Genomic DNA, 22,776 nt, shown 5'->3' on the forward strand with positions numbered 1-22,776 from the left:
TGGTGTATAAGTTTGTGTCCCTGTCCACAACAAGGTCCATGTGGGTGTCACCCTTGCATGGGGACTTGTATAAAAGGCCAGTGTGGCTACCATTAAACCATTCCTGCTTAACCCTCAACGTGTAGCCTCGTCTTGTGATTGTAGGGAACCACTATCTCTTATAAGAGCTTCACAGCTATACTCTCTTGGAGGAGAGGCCTTCCCAAGGAGTCCCTGGATCCAGGAGTTTGGTCCAGGACGGCAAGACCCCAACCAAGCTGCAGCAGTTTGTGAGGTCTATGGTGCTTATGGTCCTCAGCATCAGCTAGGAAGCATCGATTGGCGGAGGTACCCAGTCGGGGTGCCAGGTGGTTAGTCACAGTCCTACACCCAAAATAGTACCAGGGTATTTAGTGCTTTTGCCAGTCAACTTTCAGGAGCTCCTGCATCCAAAATGCAGGGTACCCTGCTTGGTTCTCGGGTAGCGTTTGTTCCCCTTAGTCTCAGGCACCTTCCCTCCAAAAAGCGCTCGCCTGGCGGATTTAAAAGTGGTTCAAAACCCTGGACCAAGTTGTCTAGGAACTCCTGGTCACCTCATGCCAAAAACAGTTCCATAAGATTCACGGCTAAGGACCGCTGAGGTGACCAGGGACCCACGAAGTCCTCATCACGAAATTTGTTCCATAGCGGCGCAGCTAAGTACCGCTGAGAACTATTCATGGGTTTGGTTTATTCGAATAAATGGAAAGTGCAGAACTAGGGTCATCCAGGGAAAGCTGCTAGTGGCAGCTAGGCAGGGTAACTCCCAAATGATGTCTGAGACCTGGACGATAGTCTGAGCAGGAGGCTGGCTTCCACACTCCTCCATAAGTCTGTGGGAAGGAGCGTTTGTCACAACATCCTCTTGTTGCTATACTTTAAAAATCCTTCACTTATCTGGACGTTTACATAATTTCTCTGGAGCCGTCTCTAGGGTGGAACAATCTGCTGGCTGTCACTAAACAGGTCTACGTATATTGCAAACTTATTTTTTTATTTTTCTTGCAACATATGCTAATTTTATTTGACAGTTATACATACATATAAAAAGGTGGAGCTCTAAAATGTTCGGTCAATGTTCTGTAAAACAAAATAGTACAACAAATAGTGCAACACAGTAAATATAGAGGTTCAAGGGTAAATAGTAAGGTATTATAACTCACAAGCCTAGAGTCGTGGTATGAGTTTCTGGACCATTCAAGGATGTCCAAATCCTTTTTCTTTCCTTTAGGGCTTGGTGCTTTCTTTAAGAAGTGCTTTCCTCTTTAAAGTGCTCAGTGCTCCCTTTGGCCGGTTTAAAGTATAAGAAATGCCAGGTCCAAAGGGATGGGTTCCAAAAGGGTGCTTTATTAGTAAAAATCTACACAGAAAATCAAAAGAATTTTACCAGATAGATGTCTGGATAGACTTATAGTCCTTAACAGTAGTCCAATACGCGTTTCGCCCTTTTAAAAGGCTTCCTCAGTTGGCTGTCATCTGTTTTCCATCTTCTTGCTTCAGATTTAAATCAACCGCTCGTCGGATTCAATCTGAGTCTCTTCCACTTCCGGGTTGCGTTCCGGAACGCAATGTGCGTTCAAGCGTGCGCGGAGACTTCCGCGTTCGTCATTTTGATGGAACGCAAATGCGTTCCAGCATGTATGAGGATTGCCGCATTTGTCACTTCGGTGGAACGCAACGTGCGTTCCACCGTCATAGCGTTTCATTTGGTGGACATGCTAAACTTTATTGACAAAATACAAATACAATACAGTTTTATATGTATGTATAACTGTATTTTTAAGTGGTGTAGGGGATACCACTTTAGGTGTTTGAGCACTTTCTTTTACTCACTTCCATATTGTGCACATACCAAGTTGTATAATTTTATTTGACAGACTCTTGTGCAAACTGTTTTATTGTAATGCCATTGCACAACAAAAATAATAAAAAGTCACTTTTTTAATTTTTTTATTGAGAAATTAAAGAAAATTTACATTAAACATTTCTAAACAAACATTTAGTGAGAATCTTATATTAAATGATGGACGTTCAAAATAAGCACTGCGGAAATAAAAGCAAAAAGAAGAGCAGTATAAGTAGTCCCCTCCCGACCTTCTGCATCATTGGGTACATCACATTTAGTTCCTAAATACATTTGTGTATTACACTTGCAAACTTGAAGCTCCACACTGTTTAATACCATGTGACTTGTTGCAATAACCAGGGAGAGGAAGGATTAAGAGCTTCATACTCCAAACCAGTTCTAAAACGATGTGAGAAGAGCTTCAAGCAGTTTGTTCCCACCTTTACCATAATTCACATCGAATGTGTTTTGAACAGGCAGATTTCAAGTCAGGGAGATTTAAATGCCCGGATGAATAGGCCAAGAGTCTAGAGAGACTATACAGCCTAATGGATATTTATATAAAAGACAAAATCAATATGCCAAGTCTTCCTGAAGCAATTACACACATCTTACACTCAATTCTCTTCGTCACTGTCATCTGGACTGATTGCTGGGCTTGTAAGACTGTACGTGGGAGAAGTAGGGCTGTAACCAGGAGATGTGGGAGAATATGTAGAGCCTTTTGGGCTGGTAGGAGAATAGGTGGGTGAAGTGGGAGAATATTTTGGGGAGGTAGGAGAGTAGGTAGGAGATGTGGGAGAGTATTTCGGTGAGGTTGGAGTATAGACAGGTGAAGTTGGAGAATATGTTGGAGATGTAGGGGAATATTTTGGTGTTGTGGGAGAGTAGGTAGGAGAGGTTGGAGAGTACTTGGGAGAAGTTGGAGAGTACTTGGGAGAAGTTGGAGAGTACTTGGGAGAGGTGGGTGTGTACTCTGGGGAGCTGGGGCTGTAAGATGGGCTTGTCGGGGTGTATTTTGGACTAGTCGGGGAATAACTGGGCGAGCTTGGACTGTAGCTGGGTGAACTGGGAGTATAGCTGGGAGACTGTGGTGTGTAGCGTGGGCTGGATGGAGAATAGCTGGGGGATGTGGGGGAATAGCTGGGGCTAGTGGGACTGTAATTTGGAGATGTAGGAGAGTAACTAGGAGAAGTCGGGCTATAACTAGGAGATGTAGGGGAGTAACTGGGAGATGTTGGAGTATAGTTAGGTGATGTAGGAGAGTAGTTCGGAGAAGTGGGTGAGTATGAGGGAGAAGTAGGGCTGTATGATGGAGATGTGGGAGAATAACTGGGTGATGTGGGGCTGTAACTGGGAGAAGTAGGGGAGTAGCTCGGTGATGTGGGGGAGTAGCTGGGAGAGGTGGGCGAGTAACTTGGGGATGTAGGAGAGTAGCTGGGAGAAGTTGGGGAATAGCTAGGAGAAGTGGGAGAGTAGCTAGGAGAGGTTGGGGAATAGCTGGGGGAGGTGGGAGAGTAACTAGGGGAAGTTGGAGAGTAGCTAGGACTGGTAGGGGAGTAGCTAGGACTGGTAGGGGAGTAGCTAGGACTGGTAGGGGAGTAGCTAGGTGAGGTGGGGCTATAGTTGGGGCTGGTAGGAGAGTAAGATGGAGAAGTAGGACTGTAGGAAGGGGAGGTAGGGGAATAACTTGGACTTTGGGGAGTGTATCCACCCGGACTTCTTGGTTCATAAGCTGGAGAGGTAGGAGAGTAGCTTGGCGACATGGCACCACCTAAAAAGAAAGTAAACATAAGTTATAATTATGTAAACAGATCTACACAACACCCACCTCCAGACAGAACAAAACACAATTCTATGAGATTGGCTCATTTGCTTACCGGGAGATGGAATATAGGGACTGGACGGTCCTGGAGAGCCAGGAGATCCAGGAGTTGGTGACCACGCAGGAGAATAACCAGGGCTAAAGCCGCTAGCATCAGAGGCGGCACTCGGAGAGAAGCCAGCAGCCCCCGGGGTCATACCGCTTCCTGTATAGAAAAACAAATGTTAAAAAAAATTCAGTTATAAGTATATAGCAGAGATATCCCTCCACACAAGGAGTGTAGAAAATAGTATGGGGCGTAGACTGAAATGGGAGGAATATTCACACTTTACATTTTATGTAGCAATTGAATTTCCTGTATCATTACACTCTTCATTGAAACCTTTAAATATGGAAAACGTCAAAAGTGGCAAATGTAACTATGTTTTAGCATCATATTTAAGATAAACACCTACTTCTCCCAGCTGCACAGTAGTAACTACTTCGATTCTTTATTAAAATGGTTACTTGGGGGGGGGGAATCGCGGAGCTTGACCATCGAGTTACAGACGCCATTCAGACAGGCTCCGCTGTCAAATTGCACAATCCAAGGAAAATCTCAAGGGACAAGGACGCTAGGACTGAATAGGCGACCCACACTTATGCCTAAATAAATGTCACACATAGCAGAACCTAGATCCGCTTTTATAGCATGTTAAATTTTAAAAACGTTGCAGACGCACATAATGTTATACTCATGCAATCATTGTATATCAGAACTACTATTACGCAATAGAATGTTTATTGTATGGCTTATGCAACACACTGCAAAAATAAAGAATAATAAAAAAAAAAAAAAAAAAAAGGTTACTCAGCTCATAGCAGAAAATACAGCGAATTTTGATCAAGGCCTCCTTACAATTTGTGCCTTCATTGTCGCACTGGTGAAGTTATCTTACAGAAAACCGTCTTAAACATCACTTTTCAAATGCTTTGAGCCAGTTACAATGTTCTCTAACCAGACCAGTAGCCGTGGAAGGCATCTTTTGGGCCTTGGTAAAATAAAAGCACTCAATGATTCAGTCTAACACTTTATGCATACCGAGACTTGGGGACCAGGCTCCATATGCAGGTGTTGCTCCTTGATTCCACGGGGTCATTGCAGGGGACATATTGCCCATGGGGCTGGGAGCAGTTCCAAAAAACATACCGGTCGCTGTAAAACAAAGAAAGTTAACTTAACATCATGGACATTATTTGGAAACAGATACTGCTTGGTGTAAACAGCAAAAATTTTAAATCCTGGCTAAATTTGCTCATGTACAACACTACCAAGAAACCTACCAACATGACCACTCTTCCACCACACAGAGCCAGATTATTCTGCTAGGCTGGTCCTTTCCATGTACATTGATTAATACCCTACTTGAGCAGATTTGAAACTTGGAGACATTCTTTATTCCAATACTACTCCCTGCAGATACCATAATTTTTTGCACTCACTAAATATTTACCCCGCACCCTCCAAAACTTACGTCCAGCTGCTCCTAATCCAGGGATGTTGGTTGGAATCTCCATTCCAAATTTACACTTCTCTGCATCTAGCAACAAGTCGAAGCAGCCAGTTCCAGCGGGAGCCAGCTGACCCAACATGATGTTCTCAGACACTCCCTTCATGGGATCAGTTTCTCCATGTGCTGCAGCTTCCATGAGAACGTCCACCTGTACAGAGATTGTGTTACCCACCAGTAGTTTGCCAAAACAAGAAATTACACACACACATATACATATATATATATATATATATATATATACACACACACACACAAACCCACTATTGTGCAAAAAAGTCTTGGAACACTTTAGATTTATTGTTTAGCAATAGTATGACAATATATAGTTATTCCTCAGTCTCTTTATTAGAATACAACCAGAATAGACAGGAAGTTTGTATGCAGTATGTATACGCAAGGCAACTCTCAAAGGAAAATCTGCCAACAAACTGGATATTCAAACAGTTGAAAAGAAACATGAAGAATCAGGAGAGGTCATGGACAAAAAATGGACTATAAGGCCAAGAAAACTTTCAATATCTAAAGAAATGTGAGTTTCTTCCAGAAGAAGTCCAGCAAGGATCTGGCAGTGTCATCGGGATGCCAGGTTGACCATTCTACAGTCCGAAGAAGTTTGATCAGGTATGGTCTTTGCGGAAGGGTAGCAGCCAAGAAACCACTTTCAGAGGGGGAACATGGTGCAAAGGCTAAGATTGGAATGTATACCCTCCCACAAAGACCATTCCTAATCCAGCTTCTTCAGACTGTAGAATGGTCACAACATGGCATCCAGATAAAGCTGACAGATGCAGATGTGCTGGCACTCCTTGGAGCAGAGCTTGGAGGGGGGGGGATGAGACACATGGAGGTGGGGGGGGGGAAGATGAAAGAGTGGGGGGTGTGGGGGAGGATGAGAAACATGGAGCGACTCAAACGAACAAGAAATCAGTGCAGTGCTACAATTCAATAAGTGCAACATGTCATTGAGGAGGAAGATGACTGATTATTATTTATGAAGATCTGAATATGGTATGTCTAACTATAACATATTTGTATTTGTTATGCTTTCATCTTGTATTTGTACTTCATAATTTAGGTTTTCAATGGAAAAAGTTTGTCAGGAAAGGAACCCATGTTTATTACACTGTGTCTATGGGAAATTAGTTTTCACTTTATGAACTGCTTCGGAACCAATTCGTTCGTAAAGTCGGTAACTCCCTGTATGTAGTCATTGCTAACACAATAAATCCAACGGTGGCCTAGGACCCTTGCCCAGGTGTGTGTGTGTGTGTATATATATATATATATATATATATATATATATATATATATATATATATATATATATATATATATATATATATATATATATATATATATAAAAAAGGCACTTACGGTCTCTTCAAAGGAACATTTCATGAGAGGTCCGGTGTCCTGACGGTTAACACCATGACGAGTAATTGCCATGAGATGCCCCCTACAAGTCATAGTGTCACACAGAAGCGCCAAGTGACGGTAATTCACATACGACCCATCGAATGAGATCACGTGGTACAATTCTCTTTCCAAGGCTTTCCTAACTGCTTCAATACCTAGAACCTACAGAATAAAAACAGAGGGAACTTAGAAATATGCGCTTATTTGGACGTGAATAGTCTGTTTTAAGAGGGAATCTGATCTTACTGTAAAAATCTCCACAATGTCATTGGATGTTGTTCGAACAGGATCCACATCTTTCTCACTTAGGACTCGCATCAGGCTGACACCATCCGTTTCCAGGATCCATTCTTGAAGAGCCTTAAATTCTCCATCTTCTGTGATAATTATTTTCTTTTTATTGTCTGTCTGAGGAAGATGCATATACACCTATGCAAGACAACAGCATATATGTATTTATATAATTAAAACATGATGACAATTATAATGCGTGTCAAATGTTGCCCAGTAACAGTCTACCAGTTTGATCCCCTCCACCCTTTAGAGTTTTACCTTGCTTATTTGTTCAATGCCCTGCAGTGTCATGTCTGTTAGCATGTTCGATTCAATGCAACGTAAAAACACATCATCATCCATCTTATCCACCACTTCTTCCTCCTAAGGAAAACAAGGAACAGTTAAACCACAAAACCGCACAATACAAGTCTGGAACCTTAGGAAACCTGTACGGTGCACATGTCCCGGTCATTGTCCATCATATAAGCACATTACTTCCCATACCGACTTACAGATCAGTAATTGGTCTCCCCGTATTAAATGCCACTAAACAAATCACATGTATTCCCTGCAATTTACCTCTAGAAAGTCTATTTCAAATCCTTTTACTCACCTCCTGCATTTTGCTCTCCTCACTGTTCATAATTCTTATTCGAAGAACCAGCTTTTCGGCATTGTCATCATTAAATATACAGTTAAGATCGTCTCCAAAACCTGAAAGAGCAGAGAATGTGAGAGGGATCAGTACTTTGTCAGTAAGTAGTAAAATCTGGATCCGGAGTGAGAGCACACAGAATAGCAGTGGAAAAATCAGAAAAACAATACAGAATTCTACCTGGGAACAAGGGGGCAGTAGAAAAAGGACTAAAGCCAAGTTCAAACAATCTAACCTGCATTGATCTTCTCGGCTATCTGTTCCATGGTCAGTTTTCGGTCAGTCATGTGTTTGCGATCCAGCTCCACACGAAGAAGCCACGGGGAGATTCGGGTGACATCAAAGTCCGGCATTTCATAGTACACGTTCACCCACTCTTGATCTTCAGCCACAACCGTATTTTGAGGATTAGGATCGTAATAAATGGCAGTGTTGGCGGTGACTTTACGTAGAGTTGTGTGCTCCAATCGACAAAGAATATCCTAAGTGGGAAGTAAAAACCGTGATCACCTCATGGAAGCTTGAGACTCAACTCACAAGAAAGTGTTCAGCACGGGTTGCTTCACATGGTAACTGAAAGCCTAACCACACATTTTCTTACCTTGGCTCGTTCAGCATCTCGAGCAGACTGCCCCAGCAAGAATACGGTCAATGAAGGAGTCTTTGGTTTCTTTGATATATTGATTAACTCTTTCAGACGTGGCACCCCCAGGGTGACATTTTTAGCAGACACACCAGCATAATGGAAAGTGTTCAGGGTCATCTGAGTGGCAGGCTCCCCCAAAGACTGAGCAGCCAGGGCCCCCACCATCTCCCCAGGGTGGGCCTGAGAAAGAAGAAATCAAAGATTAAACAAACTGCACTTTTAAGCAGTCACATTTAATTGCATGCAGCAGGCTGCCATTTATACTTACAATGGCCTGGTTAAATTTTGACTCAATCTCCCCTAGCAGCCAGTCAAAGGCCTCTCCACTCAATCTGAACTCCTCCACCATCCTCCTGCTGCACAGAGTGGACCGCAGATGGATGTTAAAGAGAAGAGTGGCATTCTCCTGAGCTTGGCGACTTAGAGGATCATCTCCATTCACAATAATCAGTTTCTTGCTAAGCTCCTTAACACCTGAAATAAAAGTTGGTTTAAAACATTAAACAGGAATAAGCAGGGGTCATCACTCGAAAAAAATCTGTACGTAGCATAAGGCAGCATACAATGGATAGAGGGGACAGTATGCAGAACTCATTATTGAAGCATCTTTGACATGCAATTCCTATATTGTTAAATAAATGTTGACCTGTACCTTTCTAGTGACAAACTTTAATGAATTAAGTTAGACTCACAATAGTACAGGTAACACCATAAACTTGTTCTGAGGCTCTAAACTAGTCAATATGGCAGTTTTAAAACCAAATCTACCGTAGTTAAAAAGATGAAAGAAGGGAACAAGGTGTAAGTCAGTGGGATGTAAGAAATTCCCATCTACAGACTTGAGAGAGAAAATGTAAGTGTAATAGTAGAGTCAGAGTTATATCCTGGAAAAGCTGCTGCTGGTTTATACAAGTGGAAAGAATTAATAGGACAAGATTAATCAGGACAGTTTGCTCATTACAGATACAGTATCTTTCCATAGATTACACTATTCTGGCTCAGCGGCACATTTTTTTTTTAAGTTTTATTCTGTATATGGATCAGCCAAGTTTACAGACTGCACAAGGACTCACCATCCACCACTTTAATGGGGTGCAGATCAGAAGGCATTCGAGTATTAATATGGAATATTTTCTGTGCGTTCCAGATCATCCTTAGAAGGTTACAGGGAAGAACAACCTGTGTTTGGAAGAGATTGTAAAAAATAGAATTAGCCATCAAAGAGCATATTGTTCGCCACTCAAGTCAAAACTCTGCAAGGTTCCCACCAGCAAGCGCACCGTGCACCAAGAATCTGTCAAACTGGTACCTTGCTGTCCCCAGTGGGGAAGATAACCCTCAAGACTTCTCTGTCTTCCTTCATCTTCTCAAATTCCTTCTCCAGTTCATTCTGAATGTGAGCATTACTGAGTATGTCCTTCACAACCTCCTCCTGCAGTGTCCGACGCAGGGCGCGCTCGTTGGCGTAGTCAAACTTAAACCTGCCAGAAACATTTACAGATCAGAACAAAAAGCAGGAAGAACTAGAATGGGACGTGCATTAAAGTCCTATAGGCACCCAGAGTATGTCACCTCAGTGAAGTGGCACAGACAAGGGTGCCACGTCTGAGGGTACAGTGTCCTTTGCAATTTAAAACATTTCAATTTTACATTGCATGGTTAATACTGCCTTTAGTGGCGGTCTTCCAGTGGCTGATACAAGATTGCATTTTTGCCACAATATATCCCTTGATTCATAATTTAAGGTTCTCCATTTGCTGGGCAGACAGGGTTACACAGCTGGAAAGATCTTCCAGGTATCTACTACTCACTGCAATAGGGTCAGGCAGAACCTCAGAGAATAGGAGGGCTCACCACGGTTTAAGCAACAGAAGGAATCATTTTCCAACTGGAATGGACGTCCACAGATAGCCTACTGCCTGGGAGACGCTATTCAAATAAAACCAGTGTGCAAAGTTGGCAGAGTGGATTGGACTCTCAGTTCTCCTGGCACAATTTGTTTCCACTCAGATAAAAGCAGTAGCCATGAGAACACAGATACTCACTTCTTCTCAAAAGCCTTGTTAGAGGGTTTCAAGGTGGCCAAGTTCTGAAATTCTACTCCTTCTCCAGCCAAGCCGTCCTCACCATATCTCAGCTGTACTACTTGGTTAATTGAATTCCGCACAGTTGCATCATATTTTACCATAACCGACTCCATAGACTTGATCAAACGTCTCTGGATGTACCCTAATTAGAACAGAATAAAAAGCATTTGTAAAATGAAGCATTAAAATAGAGCTCTGTATCTTGGCCTACAACAATATGACAATGGAGGACGACATAATTGGTGTCTTCTAATACCGCCATACTGACAAGCAAGATATCTAGGGGAGGAGAGGGAGGTTTAAATTTGGATGTATGAATGTGCTATTGCATGTCTATATGTACGTAGCTCTGTGTGCTATTGTGGGTCAATTATGAGATTGTATGTAAGTTATAGGATTGTGACTGCATGTTCGTATGAATACAGTTTTGGCAGGTAAATGGCTGGCTGCATAGGTGTGCGTGAGAGCTGATGTCCTTGATTGGCATAGTTCAACCAAAACCATAAATACACTTCAGGAATAAGGACAAAAAGATGGCTATAGACATTTACCTGTCTCAGCAGTTTTCACAGCTGTGTCAATCAGACCTTCTCTTCCTCCCATAGCATGGAAGAAAAACTCTGTGGGAGTAAGGCCAGCAAGGTATGAATTTTCCACAAAGCCCCTACTTTCTGGACCGTAATCATCTTTGATGAAGTGAGGTAGAGTCCGATGCTTGAACCCAAAAGGGATACGCTTACCCTCCACGTTTTGCTGCCCTACGACAGCAATAACCTGTTGGATAAAACTTTGTGAGACAGTTCACTTATAAAATGCCACATGATTGTTGCAATTGCTCTGCTAAATCACCTGGGAAATGTTGATTTTCGATCCTTTGGCACCAGAAACCACCATGGATTTGAAATTATTATATTCAGACAAAGATTTCTGGGCGGAGGAGCCAGTTTTGTCCCTGGCATCATTCAGAATACGGTTCACCTGGTTCTCAAATGTCTGACGAAGGGTATTTCCTGGGGTGGGTTCCAGTTCATTGTTATGGGCCTTCTCAATGACCTGCAAATACCAGAAGAAAGCATTGATGAGACTCTTCACAATGGCACCCAACAATTAACACAAAGCCCACTGGAGGGCTGGAACGTTTACCTCTATCACATCCTGTTTAGCCTTCTTGATGGTATTCTGAATGTCTTGATAGGTTTTAGCATCAGCAATGGAGTCTCCAATTCCAATTGTGTGGCCTACATTGAACAAGCATATCAATAACAAGCCACAGGGTCAACCATAGCAAGTAAACCGTACTCAACACAAAATCAATGCAAACAAACATCAGCGTTGCTTTAAACCATTCTTCCTTCTATTATGTAGTATCATATCTGAACTAACCTCCACCTACGTTTCTGGAAGACTATTCCAGGTATCTACTACCCTTCCTATATTGTTTAGACTATACTGGCAATTACTTTAGAGAGCAAACCATGGGAAAAGACGAATGTGACCATTTGCCTCTGGCATGTTTGACTTGGAGACTCCCGCAGTAAAAGGATAAAGGGAAAGGTTTGAAAACATTAAGGCGACTGCAGACTAGTGTACACACCCTCAATAAGAAGCCAGGTATTGATGACTGTTTGGATATTGGAATAGAAGAGACGAGTGATGTCATGGCCCATCTCCAGGTAAGATATATGGACCAGAGAGCCAGCTGATGTTCCGAGAGACTTCTTACACAAAATTCCCATGATGAGCTCCCCATTCTCAACAATGACCTACAATAAGGATATTATGTGTTATGTCAGCAAGCATGGCACGGAACAGTCACATTTTCTTTGGATTCCTCCTCCAATACAGACCTTCGTGTCTCCAGGTGAGATGTGTTTGTAAGGTCCACTGTCTTCTTCATCTGGATGTGTGCTGTGTGTTCGAACACAATTTATGTGTCCTGGAATGATGAGAGAGAAAATCTGCTTTCCCGTCCATAGAGGACGTGGCTTCAGGATAGCGGGCTGAGGAACCTTTCCATCCCAGGTAGACAGGAACATAAGCAAGTTCATCACCTCGCCCTAAATAAAACAAAATACAAGACAAAAGAGTGCAGATAATTCACACTAGGCTGGTTCAGCTGGGGACGTATGCTCCATCTTTGAGTGTGTCAGAATCTTCAAATGTTAAATTTACATAACTAATCGTACCAAAGTATTTAGCAACTTGAGTCCTTAGTGGCTACATAATACTTTGTTGTAGCTTTGTGAACACATTACTATAAAGTTTCTTATTGTGGCAACATGAATTTATCCAGAGACACTGGCTTTTAGCATTTAACAAAGTTTTTAAATTGCTGTTATATATAGTTTAATAAGCTACCAAGGAATGTTCTAACTTAATTTTATTTTTACCACTGGCTTATACAGACTTATCGAAATTCCTATTCCATATTTGTATTCAATCTATACGCTTAGCCAAGGAGTTACCAGGTTAACTCATTGCTTAGCAGAGATGCCCAGTCTCTGGCAGTCCACCCTCAAACTATGGTACAGAGGGTAAAGGTTATGTTTCCACAAATTAGTTGAAGTGATTGTGGTGCTTTACCTTTTAAGGCTGCTACAATTATTTAAGTATTTCACACTTTCACTTAGGCATGTAATCTATGCTAATGCCACCCAGTGTCCCTCATCCAGGTTTCCAAAAACCATTTCCCAGCCCAAAAGACTCACTAGCCACGTATCTATTGGACATTTCTACTCATTACATACAGGTCCGGAATTCTATTTCTCACCCTTTCCATGAACACGTCTCTCTTGGTGAATTTGCGCACAGCAGTCAAAGAGTCTTGCACAATTCCCATGACTGGTCGGTTGGACTGAGGAGTAACGATCATACGTGGTACCATAGCCAGCTCCTGAATTTCGGCTCTTGTCTCCAGAGACTGAGGAAGATGGAGGTTCATTTCATCCCCATCAAAATCAGCATTGTATGGAGTGGTAACACTAGGAATGAAAGGACAGTTAATCCCACCATCCTTCTCCAAGAGATCTCAGTTTTCAACAAATGAAAGCACTTACCTGAGGTTCAGACGGAAGGTGGACCATGGCAGGATTCGTACCCTGTGCCCCATCATAGACATCTTGTGCAATGTAGGCTGTCTGTTGAAAATGACTATATCCCCATCACACATGTGTCTCTCCACCTATTAACAACAACCAGAGATAAAGTAAAAGTTATCAGTAGTTAAGCTCAGTAAGACATGTTCTAATAAACTTCTCCAGGTCGAACAACATTGCTCAATGTCCTCAAGATTCTGGCATTCCATTCAGAGCCCAAATAAAACATTGCTTGGGAGTATTAACAGTGTAACAAACATTTATATAGATTTAAATACCTAGAAATATATATAGCCTTGATCCTGATAAAAGTCCCAGACGGGAAAGGAAACGTTAATCTTTAGTTTTAATTTATTTTGATAAAATTTGACTTTTAAACATTGAGAAGACCGTGAGTGCAAGCTTCCCTGTCGACATATGTATACACACACACACTTAACTGACAATTCGTAAAAAGTGTGAAATAAACGTAAGGTCAGTGCCTAGTAAGTACTGCCCAACAAAGGCCTTCATTTACATACATTTATACATTTCCAAATGATTTAATACTTTTGGATAAACTTTTCAAAATAATTTTTTAAACATTAAAATATCAATATTATAAAATTTATATCATTTTCATATTATTAAAGAATTCGGAAAGCCTATCCTCTGATATTAAAGCCTAAGTGAAGGATGAGTTGGGGACTCACATGCAGTCTGACGCAGAAAGCAGGCAACTTTTAGGTAAAATGGGGACTATGGAAAGACACGGGGGGGGGGGGGGGGGGGGGGAGTGTGAAATGGTCAGAGGCATAATAAAAAACAGTAATGGGAGAGACAAGGGAAGGGGGTGATTGTGAAGAGGCTGGGGAAAGACATGTTGGAGGCAAAGTAGAGATAAAATCTTCAAGCAATTCTACAGATTTCATCCAGTAGACTGGAACCAGACATAAGATGACTATTCCAAGGCTCAAACAGAACCATTTCATTGACATGTAGCAGTGGCTGCCTGTAAGAATTGCAGGCAGTCATCTGGCCCTATTTCTAAAAGGGTTGTGCATCCCTATTTTAAGATGTAAGAATGAGGAAATAAGTCTTACCTTGTACCCAATCTGAAGGTGCAAGTCGCTGGGTTTGGGGTGGAACCGAAGATCAATACGATCTCCATTGTCTCGGATAATATACTTGGCTCCAGGATACTGACTATTCCCTCTACGTACCAGCTCCTGCAGCCTAAAATGAACAGGACATCAGCATCTCAAATTCACATAGAACATTACATATTATGAACACAAACATAAGTAGAACTATCTCACCGATCTATGTTGAAAGGAGTTACTATTTCCGGGAAGGTCATATTTGCAGCAATGGAACGAGGCACTCCAACCTGATCAATTGAAAGATTAGGGTCGGGGGTGATTACTGTTCGGGCAGAGAAGTCCACACGCTTTCCCATGAGGTTTCCTCTCACACGTCCTTCCTTCCCCTTTAATCGTTGCTTCAAAGACTTTAGGGGGCGACCAGATTTTTGCATAGCCTGGGAAAACAGTGTCAGAACATGTTACATAGAAACATAGAATGTGACGGCAGATAAGAACCATTCGGCCCATCTAGTCTGCCCAGTTTTCTAAATACTTTCATTAGTCCCTGGCCTTATGCCTATCCCACGCATGCTTAAACTCCTTTACTGTGTTAACCTCTACCATTTCAGCTGGAAGGCTATTCCATGCATCCACTACCCTCTCAGTAAAGTAATACTTTTCCAAAACAAGTGCTTTTACAGAAAGTACAACTTTTAATGTCACCAGGACACTCATTCACTGAAAAACTGAATGAGAAATTGGTCCCATTCCCAGAAACACCCAACAAGCCTTGTTCGATGTTAGACACCAGGCTATTTAATTAACACTCAGGTTACCCAACCAAACAACCTTCCAATATAAACACTGCATTATAAAGAGGGATATAAAAAGGTTAAGAAACATCTCATTCCTCCGGTTTCTTACCCGAGGAAGTCCTGGTAGCTCATTGTCCACCATGGTGGCAACATGGAACTGAAGAAGTTTGACATCTTCCGCAATCACATGTGCTGCAGCACCATTCTGCTCATTACGTCTCAATTGATTGTTAATCTTCACAATATCAGCCAGTTTGTGAGTCAGATCATCCTGGAAGAGGAGAATATGTTAAAGCCATTCTCGCTAGACTGAGAAAGTTATTTCTTACATTCAGAAAGTCAAGTTGCAACATGTTTCCTTGTGCTTAAACCTTTCAACATTCTGAAGAGCTCTCTCACCTGGTTTCTAGCAGAACCCTGCATGACAACTGCAGGCCTTACACAAAGCGGTGGAACCGGCAGGACTGTTACAATGAGCCACTCCGGGCGCGCATATCGGGGCTCCATACCCAGGATAAAGCATTCCTCATCTGTGATCCGTTTGAAGATCTCATGTACACGTTCTGGACTAAGCAGAATCTTCTTTTCTTGTGAATCCTCATTGACATGTTTCCACTCTGCATACAGTTCCAAACCAGAGCGTCTTATTCGTGGCTGGTAACGTCCACATCCACCATGACCCTTTAAGAGTCACAGAAGAAAAGATTAGACCGAAAAATGAATAAGAAACATGTACAAAAGGAAAAGCCACTCTTTTTCCTGGAAAGTTGAGCTGTGGGCTCTGCATTCGTAATGGTACAGCATGGCTGGTATTCGTTTTTAGAATTGCTCCAATTGGACTGTGTCCTAATCGGAACTGCAAACAGGAAGCGGATAACATTTCAAACACCCACTGGATAGGATTTAGGGGACATAAAATGCCCCTCACATTGGTATGGGATGAATCTGCATGCAGGTCTACTACGCAGTGCACAAAGGGACACGTTAGAGTTTTTAATGGTTTAAAGTTAGCCCTCATCACCCCCCACCCCCCCAGAAAAAGATAGAATCGTTAAAAAATACCAATTTTTATGGAGTTGGAATTTTACTGAGAAGGACTACTTTGTCTCTAAATATTTTCTCCACCCGACACTTCTAGACACTGATCAGAACTATCGCCATATAGAAATGTCAATCAAACTGCCACGAATGCTGAACTTTCACGAATGTGTGAGTACAGCAGCGACATTGGCTCTGCTGACGATGAAGGCCATGGATGGAAGGGACAGATTTATTTAAGTTGAAACCCCAGCAGCAATGTCTTTACAAATCTGGAAAAATCCCAAGACTGACCGTGGCGCTAAGCATAGGGGAGTTTTTACACAGATTAATCCTTTAATATCTAGTCCAAGCATGCACAAATGCAAATTATTGTGGCAAGTTGTCCCAAAAGATAGAACTTGTAGGTGGCCATGCTCTTACCTCAGAAGTAATGAGTTTAAAGTCCAACTCTTAATCTATGAGTTTGCTGGCAGTTTCACTGCATTTCATTACATTGTAAGTTAAATTTGCATCAAATCTAAATAACAATTGCCGCCGAGAACACATCGCTGAAGACGTTGCTCAGAATGAATCTGTAGTATCAAGGAGACAGCAAGGGCATAGAAAGTACCAACTCACCTTTTCTTTCTGAATGTCTTCATCTCCCTCATTCTGCTCAACTCCAAACTTGTTGTCCATCTCCTCTCCTCCTTCGCAGATGTTTTTCCCCTTACACAACTCATATACATGGGTCAAGCGCTTCTTTGGCTGCCCTTTTGATTTTGTCAGAATGTCCTTAATCTTTGGGTTGTTCTGTAAGACACAGTAACATAATATATGTTTAAATGTTATAGATTATTAAGCTACACGTTTGGCGGTAGACCTGCTCTACCAAATCTGTATGCAACAGTAAGGAGATGGGAGAAAGAATATATCAGTGGTATATTTCACAGGGCTTCATTTTGTAGTACATGAAATCCTAATTAAAGCTGGACCACGATTTGTGGGTCATGCTAAGCTTACCGCATCAACCAGCAGTTTGGAGCAGAAGAAACAGACGCATCTCAAAACTTTCATGGTCTTCACTAGAAAACCCACATGGAAGACTGGTTTGGCCAGTTCAATATGCCCAAAATGACCAGGACACTCTGTCATGTTACCTGTGAGAACAAATGAGAAAAATAAGAATGGGAAATGTTGATATCAGAAAAGTGCAAGTTATAATAAAGAGAAGAAATGTCACTCTCTGCACTATACCTGCACATGTTTGACAGCGCCCCGTCCTCTCTATCACCCCTTGGCGTGGATCCATTAGTCCACCAAGTTTAGGGCGTCCACCTTCTGTGGTCTCTGGATATTTAATGCCACCTTCTGTAACAGACATCCGTTTCTGCAGGAAAACAAGAAAATTAAGGGGTTATTCCAACATCAGAACCAATATAGCCCACTTTAATGGTTATGATGCAAGGATTACCCTGGGTCTGGTTCCCCATTAATGGGGCAAACCATTTAGCAACAGCTTGCCCCATTACCTGGGTCTCCAATGGGCACTTATGCTCCCTGATTTCTGCAGAAGCCAAAGCCATTCATCGACTGAAAGCATCCACTGACCATTCTCAGAAAACGAATGCAATACGGTGCAATGAAAGTTGTAAAGAATTAGCAAGCCTGGAACCTTAGCAAGTGGGTTAAACTCTATTTACAGTGAAATGCTGCACATACACACCCAATTGATTGATGTGGTTAAGATGCTTTGAGCAACCCCTAAAGACAGCTATTACACGCAATGTTTGAACCATTAAATACCAGCAAGAATCAGTACAGTCTCCCAGTGAACATGGCCTCTAGAGGAGTATGGAGGCTGTCCGATGAACATGCGCCATAGTAGAGTTTGGTGATATAGACAGACCAATCAAATGAGTCTCTAGAGAGGAGCTGGGATAAAAATGCACAACAAAAACAACCAGGCACGGTAAAGAAATGTTGTTAAATCAGACACCAGATGAATGGCTATGTGAGATAGTGGGTATATAAAGCTGGCCGTTAGACCAGGACCGAGACACTGATCGATAAATGTCACCTGAGGAGCATGGACTATAGGAAAGAGCAGGTATATAGACTGTCATTGAATCAGAACTATAGAAGCAGAGCTTAAAATTTGGGTATGCTACACTGATAGTCAGGCCTTAAAAGTTTTCACTTGCCAATGGCAATCAGTAAATGGCCATTTTGAGCCCTGTAGAGAAAGCCTGGGGCCCGCAGCTTTTATTATATATAACAGCATTTCATCCTCCGATCAATGGGAGTTGCACTCCACATATTTAAAGTGGGCAATCTACGAGTCCCATAGGCAAGGTTGTAAGCTTCAAAAACTAAAATCTTGAAGTCAATGATCTGGGCCATAACGCCATTACCCTGGGCAATGGTAAACATGAGGCCATTGCTGGTTGTTTTACTACAGGAACACATTCGATTTCTGAAATAAGCCATAAAAAATAAATAAATTGGTGAATACCGCCAAAGAATTGGTGACAATATAACTGAAAAAACAAAATACATTATATGAGATACTCCTACTTCTAGCAAATGCATCTGTGCGGTTATTGTTATCCGTGAACGGTGAAAATTCTCCAAAACGAGACAGAAAGCAATCTGGCAAAATCCAAGATTGAAACATGTGGATCTATAACTTCACAAAACCTCTGCAAAGGCATACATGGGGGATTACTATACTGGCAAGATGGGCACTAGTGCTGAGAAAAAAATGTAATTCATGATCAGGTTTATGAAATACACAGCAAAATAGACTGGTAAAATAAAAAAAATAAATCTGATTTGACATGCTAAAGCAGAAGTTATTGCGTTCATAATTACATGAAATCACTATCTGAACTGACAACAAAATAGAACTAAATAACAAGAAATAAAATTTGTAAAGTATGGTTGGATAAATGCAAAGCAAAATGGCCACAGCCCTTTAAAGGGCTACAAACATTTACAATAGGCTTGGTCCATAAAGTGTTAAATGTTTGCATTTAAAATACATATTAAACATTGCGCTCAAGTTGGGTTTATGTTATGGTTAGGACTCCCTGCAGCTCGGGATTTATTCAATCAGAATATATATATATATATATATATATATATATATTTAAAATCAGTTGTATAATAGTATTATATATAAAATGCTTTATAGTTCTATAATGTATATACTACGCCCCAGTAACACCCCTATACATGTCTGGAAACGTGACATGGTATTTACATACACCCCTATACAGGTCTGGAAACGTTACATGGTATTTACATACACCCCTATACAGGTCTGGAAACATGACCTGGTATTTACATACACCCCTATACAGGTCTGGAAACATGACCTGGTATTTACATACACCCCTATACATGTCTGGAAACATGACATGGTATTTACATACACCCCTATATATACACATGTCTGGAAACATGACCTGGTATTTACATACACCCCTATACAGGTCTGGAACATTACATGGTATTTACATACACCCCTATATATACACATGTCTGGAAACATGACCTGGTATTTACATACACCCCTATACACGTATGGAACATTACATGGTATTTACATACACCCCTATACATGTCTGGTATTTACATACACCCCTATACAGGTCTGGAACATTACATGGTATTTACATACACCCCTATACATGTCTGGAAACGTGACATGGTATTTACATACACCCCTATACATGTCTGGAAACGTTACATGGTATTTACATACACCCTATACATGTCTGGAAACATGACCTGGTATTTACATACACCCCTATACAGGTCTGGAAACATGACCTGGTATTTACATACACCCCTATACAGGTCTGGAAAGGTGACAAGGTATTTACATACACCCCTATACATGTCTGGAAAGGTGACCAGGTATTTACATACACCCCTATACATGTCTGGAAAGGTGACCAGGTATTTACATACACCCCTATACATGTCTGGAAAGGTGACCAGGTATTTACATACACCCCTATACATGTCTGGAAAGGTGACCAGGTATTTACATACACCCCTATACATGTCTGGTATTTACATACACCCCTATACAGGTCTGGAACATTACATGGTATTTACATACACCCCTATACATGTCTGGAAACGTTACATGGTATTTACATACACCCTATACATGTCTGGAAACGTTACATGGTATTTACATACACCCTATACATGTCTGGAAACATGACCTGGTATTTACATACACCCCTATACAGGTCTGGAAACATGACCTGGTATTTACATACACCCCTATACATGTCTGGAAACATGACCTGGTATTTACATACACCCCTATACAGGTCTGGAAAGGTGACCAGGTATTTACATACACCCCTATACATGTCTGGAAAGGTGACCAGGTATTTACATACACCCCTATACATGTCTGGAAAGGTGACCTGGTATTTACATACACCCCTATACATGTCTGGAAACATGACCTGGTATTTACATACACCCCTATACATGTCTGGAAACATGACCTGGTATTTACATACACCCCTATACATGTCTGGAAACATGACCTGGTATTTACATACACCCCTATACATGTCTGGAAACATGACCTGGTATTTACATACACCCCTATACATGTCTGGAAACATGACCTGGTATTTACATACACCCCTATACATGTCTGGAAACATGACCTGGTATTTACATACACCCCTATACATGTCTGGAAACATGACCTGGTATTTACATACACCCCTATACATGTCTGGAAACATGACCTGGTATTTACATACACCCCTATACATGTCTGGAAACATGACCTGGTATTTACATACACCCCTATACATGCCTGGACACATGACCTGGTATTTACATACACCCTATACATGTATGGACACATTACATGGTATTTACATACACCCCTATACATGTCTGGAAACATGACATGGTATTTACATACACCCCTATACATGTATGGAAAGGTGACATGGTATTTACATACACCCTATACATGTCTGGAAACATGACCTGGTATTTACATACACACCTATACATGTCTGGAAACATGACCTGGTATTTACATACACCCCTATACATGTCTGGAAACATGACCTGGTATTTACATACACCCCTATACATGTATGGACACATTACATGGTATTTACATACACCCTATACATGTCTGGACACATTACATGGTATTTACATACACCCCTATACATGTATGGACACATTACATGGTATTTACATACACCCCTATACATGTATGGACACATTACATGGTATTTACATACACCCCTATACATGTCTGGACACATTACATGGTATTTACATACACCCCTATACATGTCTGGACACATTACATGGTATTTACATACACCCCTATACATGTATGGAAAGGTGACATGGTATTTACATACACCCCTATACATGTCTGGACACATTACATGGTATTTACATACACCCCTATACATGTATGGACACATTACATGGTATTTACATACACCCCTATACATGTATGGACACATTACATGGTATTTACATGCTGTGTATCTGGGGCACTCCATCTCCCATGATGCTTTGCCAGCATGGTGGCTGTCCTGGCATTCTGGGAGATGTAGTCCACCATTCCCTGCTCTCTGTATTCTCTATCCACACACATACAATCTATGGAATAGCAGAAATAATGCACAATATGGACACACAGAGAATAAAGGCAGCCAATCACGTGCAGCCATTACTTCCTGGTCTAACCCCGCCCCTCTCCCAGCCCCGCCCACCGTCTCTCACCAGCTCGTCCGGGCCTAGAACCCCGAACTGGACCCGTTTGATGGTCCTGAGGGGGCAGGCGCTGTCTCCGGATGGGGGGCCGTGCATGGCGACGGCTATGGAGGCGCGATGCGATATATCCCAGAAGGCTGTTCGCGTTATAGAGCGCTTAGAAACCACTCAGAGCAGCGAGTCCCTCCCCGAGGTATTCACTGCCTGGCGCTCTACGCGCTAACTGAGCTCTCACGGCTCCGACACCTCCTTATATAGACTGAGAACCAGGGCACGGGGACGACGAGTCCAGCCAGCAAGGACAGCACGCGCGAGCTGCACACCTATTGGTTTCCTTCGCTTGCTACCTCAGGATGGGCGGAGCTAGGTGGCGCATGCGTACAGGGCTCCTGGTGCAATAAGCGAACTTTCGCTGAGGCTGGCAACACGTCCGATGAATGTGATTGGCCAACATCAGGGGAGGCTGGCCCATTTCATGACAGACGTGCAATGTAGCCAATCAGCAGAGCTTCATTGGCAGAGCTGCGTATGCTGTCGCTGCGCATGCGCTCAATGTTTCATGGCGGTCGCTGCGCTTGGTTCGTGTTGGTTGTAGTTCGCGGCTCCGGTTTCCCGCCTCACGGTCTCCGTTTATAATATAACTGAATGCATCCAGACACCCGGCCGGGGC

General features: G+C 42.1%; 1 protein-coding gene across 1 annotated transcript; it reads right to left on the reverse strand.

Annotated features, from left to right (window-relative positions):
* Positions 1-1,987: 1,987 nt before the first annotated feature.
* On the reverse strand, positions 1,988-22,338 carry POLR2A (RNA polymerase II subunit A). Its single transcript, XM_063449842.1, has 29 exons — positions 22,116-22,338; positions 17,574-17,706; positions 17,340-17,476; positions 16,956-17,129; positions 15,696-15,977; positions 15,406-15,567; positions 14,716-14,936; positions 14,500-14,632; positions 13,379-13,503; positions 13,093-13,303; positions 12,170-12,379; positions 11,917-12,085; positions 11,466-11,560; positions 11,172-11,375; positions 10,874-11,096; positions 10,281-10,464; positions 9,545-9,716; positions 9,309-9,414; positions 8,504-8,709; positions 8,191-8,415; positions 7,825-8,071; positions 7,548-7,648; positions 7,211-7,315; positions 6,905-7,087; positions 6,617-6,820; positions 5,204-5,390; positions 4,771-4,884; positions 3,745-3,894; positions 1,988-3,638 (listed from the first exon to the last, which is right to left on the reverse strand). The coding sequence occupies exons 1-29, from the start codon at positions 22,200-22,202 to the stop codon at positions 2,482-2,484; spliced, it is 5,907 nt and encodes a 1,968-aa protein (XP_063305912.1). The 5' UTR covers positions 22,203-22,338; the 3' UTR covers positions 1,988-2,481.
* Positions 22,339-22,776: the final 438 nt, after the last annotated feature.

The sequence above is a fragment of the Pelobates fuscus genome, chromosome 3 (genome assembly GCF_036172605.1).
Source record: "Pelobates fuscus isolate aPelFus1 chromosome 3, aPelFus1.pri, whole genome shotgun sequence".
NCBI lineage: Eukaryota > Metazoa > Chordata > Amphibia > Anura > Pelobatidae > Pelobates > Pelobates fuscus.

Bases quoted from the DNA above. Each gene is read 5' to 3' on its own strand.
- POLR2A (XM_063449842.1), bottom strand. From the start codon at position 22,202: ATGCACGGCCCCCCATCCGGAGACAGCGCCTGCCCCCTCAGGACCATC. The intron at 12,086-12,169 runs GTCTGTATTGGA...TCCTTATTGTAG, and splicing joins TCTCACCTGGAGACACGAAG to GTCATTGTTGAGAATGGGGA. The intron at 7,316-7,547 runs GTGAGTAAAAGG...TGTTTTCCTTAG, and splicing joins AGGAGAGCAAAATGCAGGAG to GAGGAAGAAGTGGTGGATAA.